General features: G+C 41.7%; 2 protein-coding genes across 2 annotated transcripts; both read right to left on the reverse strand.

Annotated features, from left to right (window-relative positions):
* Positions 1–1,323: 1,323 nt before the first annotated feature.
* LOC114438744 (protein-serine O-palmitoleoyltransferase porcupine-like) lies at positions 1,324–6,106 on the reverse strand. Its single transcript, XM_028410272.1, has 15 exons — positions 5,938–6,106; positions 5,092–5,229; positions 4,805–4,997; positions 4,647–4,690; positions 4,178–4,359; positions 3,951–4,081; positions 3,854–3,874; positions 3,673–3,687; positions 3,460–3,585; positions 3,277–3,377; positions 3,098–3,174; positions 2,957–3,020; positions 2,656–2,741; positions 2,085–2,195; positions 1,324–1,902 (listed from the first exon to the last, which is right to left on the reverse strand). Exons 2-15 carry the CDS (start codon positions 5,225–5,227, stop codon positions 1,801–1,803), a joined length of 1,389 nt encoding a protein of 462 aa, XP_028266073.1. The 5' UTR covers positions 5,228–5,229; positions 5,938–6,106; the 3' UTR covers positions 1,324–1,800.
* An 892-nt stretch (positions 6,107–6,998) lies between these two features.
* LOC114437915 (zinc finger protein 93-like) lies at positions 6,999–10,672 on the reverse strand. The gene is made up of 4 exons (XM_028408839.1): positions 10,439–10,672; positions 10,218–10,299; positions 9,447–9,564; positions 6,999–9,338 (listed from the first exon to the last, which is right to left on the reverse strand). The coding sequence occupies exons 1-4, from the start codon at positions 10,635–10,637 to the stop codon at positions 8,238–8,240; spliced, it is 1,500 nt and encodes a 499-aa protein (XP_028264640.1). The 5' UTR covers positions 10,638–10,672; the 3' UTR covers positions 6,999–8,237.
* Positions 10,673–15,162: the final 4,490 nt, after the last annotated feature.

The raw sequence follows: 15,162 nt of genomic DNA on the forward strand, positions 1-15,162 counted from the left end.
AAGATCTTCAGAGACTGTTCTCAGGCATTTAACAAACATTCAGGTTATAATCTAACACTACATTTATGTCAAGAAGCACACCCTTCAAGAAAGCTACATGTGGTCACAGCCTAATGCAGACACCACACTCGCTCATCAGGTAATCAATAACTACATAAATGCACCAATAAAAGCTGCTGCGTCATAAAAAAATCTGCTTTTTGGATAAATATTCAATATAGTATACAGTACAATTTCATTTTAATCTGTAATACGAAACTGAATTGCTCTTCATGTGTAATACCCTGATTCTTTATTTTAAATACTGAAGAGTAAAATAGTGTTTTCAATACTTATTTCGATTTTAAGGAAAGAAAATCATTAACAAAACACAAAACATAATACAAAACACCACTGAGGAACTCTACCACAAAAAATCTATTCATAGACTTAGTGACTCATTTTCTTGGGTCTAAAATTCACTAAAAGGGAAATTGTTACAAAAAAATGCTGCCTCATAACCTGTGCTCTTTGTATTACAAAGTAAACTCACATGCTAAACAGAAAAAGAGGATAACTAGTGATGATCTATTTGTTATTGTCAACAAATCCCAACAGCCAGGAATTCTGGGTAAATGTTTAAGTATGCTCCCCAGTGCCTTGCCTTAGTGAGTAATAACATTAGCTAATATACATTGCCAGTGATGTGGCCTGTACACAGGCTTTTTTGCTGTCTACAAATTTCTATATTCGTTAAGGTTAAGTAGTAACTAAACCACTTCTTGGTAGATGGCCATACTAATTATCACCAAGCAACTGTCCTCAGCTCCTCTTTGCCCGTATTTGGATTAACTGGGATTTTAAGTGGACTCAACATGATGACGGCTTTCCATAGGCGTCCCAGAAACTGTTGCAGGCAAAAAAAACACATGATGAAATAAAAAAAAAATCTGTTCTATAACTCAGGAAGCTAATTAGCCATCTGTTGTTCATGTAATAATTCTAAAGTAATCTGCACAATAGAAAAACTTTAGGTTGGTTTCTAAGTCAACATACACTGAATACAAAACATATTATAACACAATATAACAGAGCAGGGCAACAAAAACTCATTTAAAAACCCTAATGATTAATCATCATAATGCATGAAATGCTCCTATGAGTACGGGTGCAGTTCACTATGTGTGTCACCTTAACAGAGAGAGATGTTTTCGGATTCTTACATTTGTTAGACAGAAAATAATTCCCACTAGTCTTTCCTGCAGCTATTCGGTTTGAAAATAATAATTTATTTTGGTCACATCCGGGGATTTGCTGACTATAACAAGGCTATAGAATGTTGGCAGATTAATCCTTTAAACCTAATAAATGCGATTGTAAAACACTTGAGGAGAAGGGGAAAATCACATCTGGTGGACATCTGCCGCAGTCTGAAAACCTAGATAATGGGCTCTATCGTGTGTCCACAGAAAAGAGCAGCAGATCTCCACCATGCTGATAGGTATTGATTGTGACTCGCAGTGAGACATCGGCAACTGCTGTCTCGACAACTGCGGCTCAGATAAAAAAGACGTGATTACGGGGAAAAAAAAAGAAAGGAGGAGCAGGCTATCATTTCCTGGATATCAAAACAAGTCCCCAGCAGGTTAGAATAATCAAATACCCAGTCAACATGCAGCGCAACCTGAATGCTGCTGTTGTCGGTTTATTGTTGTGGATTCTGTTTTCTTCAGTCTGACGCAGTCACAGTGCAGAAGGGTAGAACCAGCTTTCCATCTTTCATTATTGCTTCCTTCACTCCTTCTCCGTCTCTCATTATCATTAGAGAATGAGGCGGTAAAATATCCAGCACCCGAATGTGACCCAGTGGCTTGTCCAGCTCAGCTCCGACCACTTCTGAATGGTATGATGGGTGATATCATCCTGTAGGAGGCAGGAAGAACAACGCAAGCTACACTGAACAGCCCAGAGTGATGCATGACAATAATGATTCATGTGTCATGTATTGCTACTTCCTGTATGGCCCTTCAGACGCAGGTCTACATCAATAATAAACACATATGTCCTGTGCAGTAATGCAGTGATCAATATTCTCTCTATCTTACCTCATCCTCCTCCATGTAGTCCACACTGGAGTTAAACACAGAGCCCAGGTACGTCAAGTGGACTATTGCCAAAGCACTGAATGCTATGTTAATCATGTACACCCATAGCCCCTGCAGAAAGCCAGTATTTCAGATACTTTGATCCATAACAATGAAAACATGCAAGGTGCATTACAAGCAGATTGTCCTTAAATCATTATCTCCCATTGTTGTTTCCCTGATGTGTGCAGCGGACCCAACATAACATCATAATTAAAACGTTCAATGTGATGGCTAGCAGAGTGTGTATTTTTTCATGTTTGTCATGAAAAACAGGAAGCCTCCCTCATGAAAGAAAGCTTAATTATTTGATATAAAACATGAAATGGAGCCAGGCTGCTCCCAGAATACTGCTAATATCTCCTGGTTGTAGCTTGATGGAGCCACGAGTGTCATCTATTTTCTCATTTATTTTAGTAAGGAAACTAAAGAGCATGCTAGTCATTGTCAAAAAACACATACACGTAATAACCGAATGGTAACAAAAGGTCCTCTACTTGGAAAAAAAAAAAGCTGAAAGGTGTATTTTTACCTTTTTGTTGTGGTGAGTGCAGTTTGGCTGACATTTCTTTGACAGTATACAGGCATTAAAAATGGCTGCCAGCCTCCTTCTCAACACTGAAACACAAAACAAAGACAAAAGCATAAATATAAACCCAGTGGAGGAGTTCCTCTCCGACCACAGAAGGAAAATTACTGAAAAGCACTGCGGAGAACAGAAAGAGTGTGTCATAGAGGGTGCAATTAACCATTACTGCAGAGCTAAGCACCTTCTCTAAATGGAAAGGTCCTAATGTGAAAAAGAAAAAAAAAACATTAGGCAAGACTCTTACCATGCTCAACGTACGTGATGAAACCCAGGGATATCAGCACTGCACCCAGATGGAAACTCAGACCCTGCCAGACACACAAGGTTACAATCCAAACAATCCACTGGTCGACAGAAACACATTCACATATATGCTTGTACTCACATGTAGAATGGCGCTGGCTATGTATGTCACCATGACAGCAGAAAACGTCCCGAATTTGAGCGCACTCTTAAAAACATCTGTGAGGCGATGAGAGCAGAGTCTGTTCAGATGAGCCGTATTCATAAAGAACAACAGCTGCAGTCGCTGATAATGATAATATTGATGGCGTTACAACTCACAGGTGTGCAGAAAGCGAGACATGGGCAGATTCCACGACGTCACCACTTCCACCATCGACCGTGGAAACTCTATATTAAGTGGCTTAGATACTGTCATATCCCTACATAATAAAGAGGGGGAGGGGACTGTTATAAATGTTAACATAGATAGAGACATGTTAAAATCAAACGTGTGGTTCTGACCATTTGAGGTTATCTTTCTCTTCGGTGAAGCCCGCTCCAGCAAGAGTGGTCGTGGTCTCACTCAGATACCCGACGAAATAATTGCTGAAGTGAAAAGACATTGTGTTCTCGTACGACAGCAACCACCTAAAAGCAGGAAGAAAGATGCGAGTATTACAACACAAAACGTACAGACAAAACGTACTTTATTAAGCACAAGATTTAAAGACTTACTTTGCCGGTGTACCTCTGAGAAGCATCAGAACAAAGAGAGCAATGTTAGTGATTCTCCTCATGATGATACACATCAAGATTTTCTAGATGACGTGGTAAATGTGAAGGTGTAAGGGACGTATTCCGGTACACAGAGGGTGGATGATGTGACACAAATACTGATGAAAAACAGTATTATTACCTGATCTTCCTCCTCTTTTTGCTGTTAACAAAAAAATGTGAAAAAGAGTTGAAGCCACAAGTCTTACAACAAATATGTTTCTCTGTGTTTCACTCACCTTCGCAGTAGCTTGTCTCCAAACACAGGTATGAAATATGGGAAGAGGTAGGGTGCCACACAGTTGGATATAACAAGGCAGAACTGGCTCTTCACCCAGCTAACAGACACTTTTAAAAGCCATGAAAAGCTCTGAGGAGAAGGGGAAAAAAAAGAGCAGCTAACCTCAAGATAAATCTTTGAAATAATCCTCAACTCCAACCTTCTGAGATTCTGTATCCCACTTACCAGCTTACGGCTTTCTAAAGCTTCTTTGTAACTGCTGAAGCTGATCCAGGGGCCAAAAATGACGGTGCCCACAAAGTAAATATAACCCATGAACTCGATGGGTGAGGGCACACTGGTCACCACCCCTCTGTCCAGATCGAAGGCCAGAGAGATGGCTTTCATGGCAACCACCATCTGTGAACCTGCACCGCAGCCAAAGCACATAAGTCAGCGGATTCCACAACAGCTTTTCAGTGAAAAATGAGCTTCCACAAGTCCGTAATGTGGACGCCAACTTCTCTGACATCCTCCCTCAGACTAATACCTCTTCCTAAAGATGAAGAAGCGGCTCAGTGGTCAGTGTTTTGACAGTAAACCCTGCTCTGCAAAGAAAGCTCCCTATGCTCCATAGCTGCTAAACTAAAGGTAGGACACCTTCTGCATAGAACAACAAGCTTATCAATCAGTTTTCATAAGATATCCGACTTACCTCTCATCTTGTGCCATTTGGTTGTGTCCATCATATGCAGCTCTCTAATGAAAGTGAATAAGAATAGACAGGTTTTTAAAGGGTCTCTTCAACACAGGCTTTTAATAGCATAAACTTCAAACATGCACTTGATGTGTTCCAGAGGAGGACTGTCTTACCCCAGGAGCAGGTAGATGAGCACAGTGATGGACAGGAAGGTACCTCTGATGGTGGAATGGCGGCACAGGAAGAGGAAGAGGTAGCAGAGCAGGCTGAGGAGGACCACCCAGATCATGTGGAGTTCGAAGAACAGGTAGAGAGTGTAGAAGCCTCCGGCCACTGTGCCCAGATGTTTCACAAAGGAGGGGAGACCTGACGAAGCAAGATACGGCAGCACAGCACAGGTGATCGCGATGATGCAAGCAGCATGAGGGTGGAGAATGAAATGAAATAACAGGACTCTCACCCAGCATCCAGAGCAGCCGGCACAGCAGGCAGATAACCAGCAGCTGCCATACCTCCTCCAGGCCCTGCTGGGCTGTGGGGAGCAGGCAGCCATGAGCAAGCTCCTGGAAAAACTTCTGTCGGCTGAATGCTCCCATAACTAGAATTAAACAAGCCGAACAACACATCAGAAACTGTCTGTGTTATCCATGGCTGCACACATGCAGAGCAACAAAAAGCAGCTCCCTCTCTCTCACACACGTACACACAGAGGCACCAATACAAACTTCAAATCCCAGCATGCAAAGCAACTCAGTGCAGCTGCATACAATTGCTGCAGGAGATTTAGCAGTGGTGATGGCATATCCTGGTGCTAATTGTTTGTATATGCACACACGCGCTGATAATATGGCACATTTAAAACAACAGCACCACACTGTTCACAAAATGACACATCTCAGCATATTAGAACACATTAAGCAGAGTGACACGATGAGTTAATCGGGTCATGTGTCCTCTGTGTTTGAAAATCTGTCAGAAGACACATGCTATTCTGCAAGGCATGCTCTCTGACTCCGCAATGCAGTCGACCAAAGGGGGGATGAGTTGACTCACAGCTGCTTTCCTACAGCGGCTGCATGAACAGCACAGTGTGTTCAGAGCGGTCACCAAGCAGAAGCATCCCAAACGTATGCGGGGAATCATCCTGCACGTATTTCTAACGCTGCTTCACTTCGCCAGCGGGATTAACATTCTCTGCCACCAACAACGTACTTGAGAGCTGTTTTTCCCCCCGCCCCCCACATCCGAACCAGCTATCCGGACGCCTAGGGCATGTCATGTTTTGCTATCCGGGGCAAACACTCACCCTTTCAGCAGCAGCAGTCTCCTCCGTGTGTGTCTTTCCAGCTGCCTCCTTCTCAGCCAGTCAGCCAGTCAGTCAGTCAGTCAAGCCTGCGTACGGCCGCTGTGTTTTAAGCACAGTCGGTCCAGATGATGCATATCTGGATGACTCCCATTGTCACAGCATCAGCACCACTCGACTGTCATCTATGAAGCCACGCGAAAACATATCAGCCAATCCGGTGCGGAGGTTCAGCGACGTCAGCCAATCGTGGCTGTCGTTCTACTAGAGTGACAGCTGAGACGTCCAATCAGAACGGGAGCCTTCTATTGCCGGTGTATCTGGACCAATTGGACGTGTACAGCGTGCAGATGGACTCAGAAGTGGTTCAAAAGGTGAGGAATGGTCCCTAAAATCAATACACTGTTGTATGATAATAATATCACAGTTTTGTGTCAGTATAACAGGCTGATTAAACTGCTGTGGTTAGTAATTTTACAGATAAAATGACATATTTCTATGCAATATGTAAGAATACAAGTTTTGTTTGCATTTAAATAGGTGGCAATCAGAATATAGCTACATTTGTTTTCAGAAATTACCCATTTGAACCTGAGGTGAACACATGCTGGTCAAACTGCCTGCTTGTACAGTTACAGTCTTATAATCAATACAGGTGGGCAGGGGGAGCTGCAGCTCAAAAGCACACACAAGGATCAGTGGAAAAGCTGGTCTCCCTCCTGAGCCACAACAAATTTAATTCATTTCTGTCTTGACATTGTAAAGAAACATGAATCTGGCAAAGAGCAAACCAAGTAAGCCCCTTTACTGTACATGGAGACCTCAATCTGGTTGTATGACTGTGTTTTACGTCTAAACCATGCAGTACTCTGGTCATCACTGGCACAAATATACTGCAGTGACAAAAACAGCCTGAAGGACTGAAAGCATGAAAGCACCTCATTGTTATACACTGGGTGCTTTAATGTGCAGTTGAATTGCATGCCGGCTCACAGAAGAAGCTGGTGATTTTAATGCAATGTGACACACTGATAAGAGGTCAGTCAAGGAAAAAAGCAGGAAGACATTTTGGGGTCAATTTAACAATCCTTCTAGTGCCACCATCAGGACAAATCTGAAGATATGAATCTATAAAGAGGTCATTTTATTTCAGTGTATAAAGTGACATTGTACAGTTTATTTATTTAATTCCATCTCCAAGTAAGAATCAAATCTGCACTGTCACAGCTACTGAGCCAATGCCTTTGTATTAAGGCAGTAAGGCACACTTGTTAACTAATGTAAAAAACTCAAGCTCAGATGGATGAGGGTGTTGCATGCACAATGTACTATGAACACAGAAAAATACAATGCACTCAGCCAAAACCAGTAACAGGAGAAATGTGGGGAAACAATCATTTTTTTGTGTTATAACACAACATTCTATTAGGGAACCCCGAGCCCTGGCATAATTGTATAATTGGACTACTGAACCAAACACTGTAGCAGTCCAAGCATAGCAGACCAAACCACAAAATCTGCTCAAGTAAGACTCAAAGAACCCAAGGCAATAACCCAGCTTCACAGCTCCCAGTCTGATGAAGCATCCACAGGACAATGTAAGGCATGTGGCTTTTATATTGTGGTTAAACAGAGTAAGGGTGGCTTCAAGTCAAGGCTCAAGGCTTAGGTTATGCTGAAAAATCGCATCCCTGCAGCAGGTAAAAAAAATAGTGTTCCACTTGTACGTTTGGTGAAACAATCCAGTGTCTAACAAAAGTGTAAATACTGGAGTAGCATTCTGTGTAGAGGTGGTACATTTTAGAAATGTAAAGAAAAGACTGCTGCCAGCCAGCTGAGGTAGATCAAAGAGTGAGTCCAGCAGCAATACTGATCCGGTGTGATGCCAGATGATTTACTTAACTTACTCACAAACTGCAAATTTCAATACAGTCTGCAGCTCAAACATCACCGGGTACACTTTCACATTATGGGTCAGTGGTATCGTACACATATAATAACACACAGTAGAAACAAAACAAGTGAGAGGTCTCAACTGAAATCTAAATTAAACAAATGCAGCAGTTCAGTCACATCTAATATTATAAGTTTGTGGGAACAATTGAGACCAATCAGCCAGAAAAACCGGTACTGCAGAAAGGATAAATAGCTATTATTTTAGCTGTAATATCTAAAAACACCAATGTGTTTGACAGACTGGCTTATTAACATCTCCTCCTTCCCCCCATCCTGGCTTTACTGGTAGTTCATTTTAACTAAGGTAAACAGGTTTGTCTGAATAAGCTGTGATTCATTTTGCTCTCTCAGATTACAATCTCAATGTCATATGCAATTCTCAGATCTTTTTCTTCTTTGATTCTTGGCATGTGTGGAGAAATCCTGACTGGCTCTGCTTGTTCCTCCTTCACAGCTTTCAGCCATTTTCCAGCATTTTTCTTGTTTAAAATATAGTCATAATTTCTCTTAACCTCGAGTAATGCTGAGGTGAGGCACTGAGGTGAAAAGAGCTGCAGTGATGATGGGAGAGGTGGATGCTGAGGAAGGTGGGGCTGAATAAAAGAAGCAGGATAGTCAGGCACCGGTGACTGGCTAAATGAGACACCTGAGGTCCTGCAGTATTTCCACTGTGGAACAGGTGGATGGAGCATGGGAGGTGGTCTCGTTAACTTCGGCATGAACATTTTTGATAAGACTCTGGTGTGCAAAGCAGGAGGTGGGGGCATAAAGTTACTAGGGGTTGGAGGTGTTGCCACAGTATTTGGAGAAGGCAGATGAGGTGTAGTGGTCTCCGGACTCTGAGTGTTCTCACCAGTTTCTGTCACTTGGCTCGGCTCCAGCTCATTTGGGGTCAAATTACTATCTAAATTGTGTGGCTCAGTGACAGAGGAATCATCATCAGACTCTTCCACTTTAGTCACAGTCTGTGGCAGGAACAAAATGTGATTGTGCTTCTGACAGAACAGCACGCCACACTTGAGGCACTTCCTGCCATCTTTAACATGAAGCAGTTTATGGCGCTTGAGGTGGTGAACTGTAGTGAAAGATCGATCACAAATATTGCACGGGAAGGACGGTTCCTTTGTGTGGACCTTCTGGTGTTCTGACAAATCTGTCTGACATGTGTAGCTCTGTCCACATATTTCACAGATAAGTAATGTTGGTTCTTCATGCTGCTGTCTGTGTTTTACAAGATGGGAGATGCCACTGAAGGTCTGGTTGCACTGTTCACACCTGTAGCCACCAGCTGGTCCAACTACAGGCTTTAAGAGCACTATGGGACTCATTTTGCCTAATTCTGGGGTTCCTGGTGGAATTTTTAATGTTGGCGTTGTCTGGCTTAGGCTGGACATGTCCTGAGGTTGATTTACTTTGGTTTCAGTTTTTGTCTTAGTCCATTTTTCTCTCTGTTAGGAAACACAGACAAAGACAAAAACATACAAATGAAACACAAAATAAAGGACCATAATTCTACATTGCTAAACTTTTCAACACACTGAACTTAAGGCCGTTACCTTTGGAGATGACGGTGTCTCTGTATCTTTTGAAAGTTCGCTGTCATTTTCCACTGAAGCAGAAGCCTGAACCTCTGCAACGACTTTACGGCGACGCCTTTTTCTACACCCAAAAAACCTAAAAAAAAATTAGTCTGATGATATTCATAATAATTTTTAAGAGTTTATGAGTCACACGCAGTTTCGATTACATTACGTTACCTAGATCATATGTAATGTAATGTAGCTTCTTATTTTACACTGCAAATATAAAAGTGGAATTGAGTTGGAATTGTTTGTAGCTTAGCTCATTTCCTGCAAGGAACAGAACATGCATGCCAGGGGTAAAACTTACAGTTAACACTTCAGATACAATTTAGCTCCTTAACAATGTTGAACGTCCTTGTTTGGTTCTCCATGTGTTCCAGAATGAGTCCATATTGCTTGAGTTCAATGTGATCCAGGCCATTTGGATTTATGATAAATAATGTATTTCTGATTTAGATTTTTCTCAGGAATTATAAGAATCTGTATTGCATAGTTGACATTTTTGTTCAGATTATCATTTACAAAATCAAATACATTAAGTACATTTGTCATTTTTTTGTTTATAAAAGATTGTGTATTTGTCCAGAAATATAGTAATTGGATGCAATGGAAAGAGAATAATTTACACTTACTGTTCTATAGTTTCCCCTTTAATTATAGTCATTTTAAGATAACTCATAACCCATCAAACGCAATGTATATTTAGAATACATGCTCAGATACCCAACTGAGCGATTTTCTTACCACTTTGCCCTTTTCTTAGGGCCCTGCTTGGGAAAGACAGAAGGCACAAAGTCTGTGCTGCCGTGATCCATGGACGCTTCTCCTGCAAAACACACACAAAAAGATTTTAAAAGTTACAACTAACGAACTTTTAAATCTACGTATATTGAAACCAACTCGCCAGCTACGTGTTGCAGCGAGCCTTAAAATGAAAGCGGCCAGTTGTTGTTGTTATTAGCTACCTGATAGAAAATGAGCGCCACAAACACGAACGTTTCCTTTCAGCCCCTCGATGCTGCCGTTCGCTTGTTGAATTGCTTGCAGCCATAAACGTCTCCGGTTGGCCTGAAACGGCCGATATCCAGACGGTATCCTGTAGAATTTGAGTCTGCTGCCCGAAGAAGCTCGATTTTTGCAACCAGATACACAACAAGCCGACATTTTGCTTTTAACGTGCTTATCGTCGGATAAGGAAGTTATCTGCAAAAACGAAATGCTACTTCCGTTGCCAAGATGCGCGCGCATCCTCGTCGAAAACGTCACAGGGAAGGCCATATTATTTTCAACATAAACTTTATATGTTAGTTTAAAAAAAATACAATAAAAAATTTAAAAAAATACAATAAAATAATACAAAAAAACATTATTATCTACGTGTTCTACTTCCAGTGTCGTTGTAGGGCGAACACAAACAACTGATTTTCACCTGCCTGTCTCTGTTTACGAACTGCATTACCACCACACGGTACAACGAGGACCCCTGCTGGCCACTGGGTGACACTGATTTCTGTGACCTCACATCGTTTCTCAAATTTTCTAAGGGAAAAGATTCATATTTTAAAAGTGCTTTAGATAAATTTAGTGTAAACTTTTTGGGTTTACCAAGTTGAGAGGGTTTTCACATTATTTCTTTATGTCCATATTAACATTGAAAGGATGTACATTTTTGTGATAATGTCTTCATTTTAAATTCACCCAAATAATAGAAAGCATTTTCAGTCCATTTTGTACCCAGTCACTACAAAAAAACTTGGATAGGAGTAGCAGTACCACTATTTGGTAACATGAATCAAACTATATATAGTGATAAAGTCTGTTAAAATATTTGCAGTTGCATTGTAGCTCCATGTTTGTATTATCAGGGCACAGAATTTTATGGATTACCACAGTTGTTTAATCTATAGTATAGATTCTTATGTTTACAGAATAACAACACTTTTTTACATGCAAAATAATGTGTCTACAAATATAAACCTTCTTAATTATGCAATGTATAATAAAATATGTCAATCTTGTGTTTTTATATCTGTTTTATAACTTAGTGTCCTTGATTTTACTAACATAATTTCAAATAATCAGTGTAAACCTGGCATGTCTCTCTAAATCCAGTTGTATTTAAATGTTTTCTATGCAGCTAACTCCTAAAAGACTGTCTTAAGCTGTTAGTTACACATGTTTTTTTTATTTATTTTTTAATACAGACAATAAAAATGTGTGCTCTCAGAATGATTTGACGGCTTTATTTTGTGAAATGGGTTGTGTGTATTTGCAAAAGCAATTTTTTTAAAACATCAGGCACAGTCAAATTAAACTAAATTTGTCTTATTTTATTTTCCAAAATTGCCTGAAAAAAAATAAAACACTCTGCACTCTGTGCTTTTAGCCGACAATAATCAAATAAGGAAAAACTTGTACATGTCTGTGTGTGGTTCTATTTTCACTCATAGGTTTGGTACTGTAGTGCCGTGTCCCACCAATAGATGTCACTGTGGTTTAACATAGAGAAATGCCACCCTACTGTTCTTTAAGGTTTGTAAAATAACAGGCACCATTTTCTAAAACTATTAAAAAAAATATTGAACTGCTTAGTTAGTGATGTGTAACAAAAGCTCTTCTTCTGACACATCTGTATTAATCAGTAACTCCACGGAGCTTGAAGACAGCTCTGTTATGGATAAAGGCTGCTTGGACTTCACATGGAGTGCACTCCTATTCTGGTATGAAGATCAATCTATGAAGCTGCGCCTTAGAGTTCAGTCAATATGATTTCCACCTCCGCTGAGAGACTTCCTCCTGACTCTGAACAGAGATTTTCAGACAGAGCGGCAGATGACACCTGTGACCGTTTCTTCTCATCATAAACCTCTTTGTCCAATTCCACACTCCACTTCAAAATACAGATGAATTGCTCCACAGTATCTCTGACCTGAAAAAGAAATAAATTGGCATTGCCACTGTGTCCACTCCCTCCTCCTCCTCCTTCTCCTCTTCTCCCTCAAGGTGACTCCTCCATCTGCACCCTCCCTGGTTGTGCCAATCCCTCTCTCTGCAGTAACCATGGTACAGTTACTGGGAAGCTCATTCAACCTTTTATTTCGTGAGCCGCCGTTATTTTACCTGTTTGTCCCGGAGCTATATCATTCAAAGCTGTGTTTCTTTGTGTGTGAGCGAGAGAGCGATGTGTATGTAGGGGTATCAAAGTTTCCTTTTTCTAGTCTCCATGAAAGAGGTGCTTCATGAGAAGGATCTGAAACAATATATTGCTTACATATATCTGTAGGCTGACGCTCGGCCCTCTTTTTATTCCTTTCACATCCCTCTCTGGTTGCTGGTAGGGGTTGAGGTGTGGCTTCTGTTCTCTGCACAGCATCCCCATTTTAATTACCCTCATCTTCACCCCTCCTCACGTCATTCTAAGTGGAGCAAAGAGGGAAAAGGGACGGAAAATAAATGAGGAGAGAGTGAGGAGGGAGTGTTAAAAAAAAAAAATTGTAACCAGGGTGCGGTTGGCTGAGAGTGAATGGATGGCCTGTTTTGGGAGTAGGAGGTGGAGGGAGGTGCAAACCTATCCGTCCCATTTTTTAAGATGAAATATACACCCAACATGTCCTCTTCATGGGTGTCTAGCTACCCTGGTGGTGGTGTTGGCACCTGTAACGCTGCTCCTCTCCTCATCCTCAGCCACCTCCACCACAGGAGTGTTGTGGTTCCTGCCGTCACTCAGTCGTTCAGTGTTGAGCCACTACAACGCAATTACACATTCATTTCACCCACACAGTCAGCCAGCCATGCTCCCCTCCCCCCTTTGCCAGTGCTCCCCTTCTTCTCTCTGCTTTCTTCTTCATATTTCCACACCCTCCATCTCTACCTTGTATACCTTTAACCTCCATTTCTACCCTTTTTTTCACAGTTTCTTCCACGGCTGCCACTGAGAAACACACACACATGATGGTGATGAGAGCTGAAGTAAAGAAAAACAGCATGAAATAGTGTGAAATGTGAGGGGAGGACAGAGTGAGAGTGAGGAGTGGGAGGGAGAACAGAGGGGGTGAGTGGAGAGACTGGCTAATGATGTATTGATCTGGCCAAGCCTGGGGGGGCAAATAAGTAGGAGTGTGTGGGAGTAGAAGAGTCGCAGCTTACAGATGTCTTAAAACACCTGCGCGGGATACGTTTTTGTTTACACTGAAGCAAAGATCTTCCGGCTTAAGCTCATAAAGAAGAACTTTTAATTGGTTTTTAACTTCAAAAACAATCTAACTTCGAAAACAATCTCTCTGCTGCCAGCGGACAGCTTACCAGAATAATATCAAAGCTTCTGGCTATAACAGCCAGCATTTAGACGGCGGGCGGCCACTGGGGATCACATTAGGTGAGATAGGAAGGAGGGGATGGAGTGGAAATAATGTCGATCTGTATGTGTTCTCTTCATGTGTCCGTGCTCTCGTGTGCCTGAGGGTAAACAGGTGAAAGGATGATGGTATTGATTATTAAATACATTTCTGTGTGAACGATACAGTCTATCATTGATTGTAAGAGTCAATGGACATAAACTAATCATCATGATAGGAAAACTGACCTGGGGATCCCACAGCTGAGCTCGTCACACGGCCAGAAGATAACATATATATACCATAGCGCGTACATGACCTGCAGTCCATCATCACAAATGAACTCCTCACCTCACCTACATACTCATCTATGAAGGCCAGACTTCTTCCACCTCTCTGTGCATCATCACTCACTGCAAATGTCACATTATTACAATTTGCACCTTAAAATCTGTCATTAAAGTAGAAAATGAATTTACTGTGGCTGTAATTGTGTCGGAGTTGCGCTCCTTCCTGTTGTGTTAATATGATGCCAGGTTTTTGTTCATGCTGTTACATGTGAATTCATGTGTAATATTAAAGGCTGAGACAGTGGTGTGCAGCGAGCAGTCATCCAGCAGGCTTAAGAGAGGAAGACTCCACATTGCGGTCTCTGTATTAGCACTCAAATTAATTAGGGCTCTCTTGCTAAGCCCTCGTCGTCCCCTACGGTACCATGGTAATCACCTTTCCCTTTGGAAAATTTGAATCGACGCCCACTGTGCTGATTTCTTTTTGTTTTTCTTTCTCCCCAGTTTCTCCACCTGCTGCTTCAATCTTTTCCACCACCGCCTCCATCCAACTTTCTCCCATGCTCTCTTCAACCCTCACTGTTTCACAAACTCTCTCCTTTTGTGTGTGTTTCTTATTTTATTTCCACACTCTGCTGCGGTCTTAATGATAATAAGACGGCCCAGCAGAACTAAACTCTGGTGCCTTACAGGTATAATGCTGCCAATCTTCCCTCCCTTCACCACCTTCACCTCCCATTTACTCCCCCCCCCCTTCCTCCTTCTCTGTCTGTTGTGACCCGATAGCAGAGCATGTTAGAATTGGGAATTGAGGCAGTGGTGAGGATTTGAGAACAGTTATGGGCTGACTTTAGGGAATAAGCCCCCTCCCCGTCTCCCTGACTACCGCCAAAAGCCATTAATTTGTGTAAGAGGACTTACATGCCCCACATGATTGTCAGCCGTACTGTGATAGACAGATAATTCAATTCTTTGCTCTGCTCAACAACTCTCAAGTGTGTCTGCCTGCCTGTCCCTCCGCCTCCTTGTTATTATGGTTTTACAACATTTTTTTTGTCAAAAGCC

The sequence above is a fragment of the Parambassis ranga genome, chromosome 7, assembly GCF_900634625.1.
Source record: "Parambassis ranga chromosome 7, fParRan2.1, whole genome shotgun sequence".
Lineage (NCBI taxonomy): Eukaryota > Metazoa > Chordata > Actinopteri > Ambassidae > Parambassis > Parambassis ranga.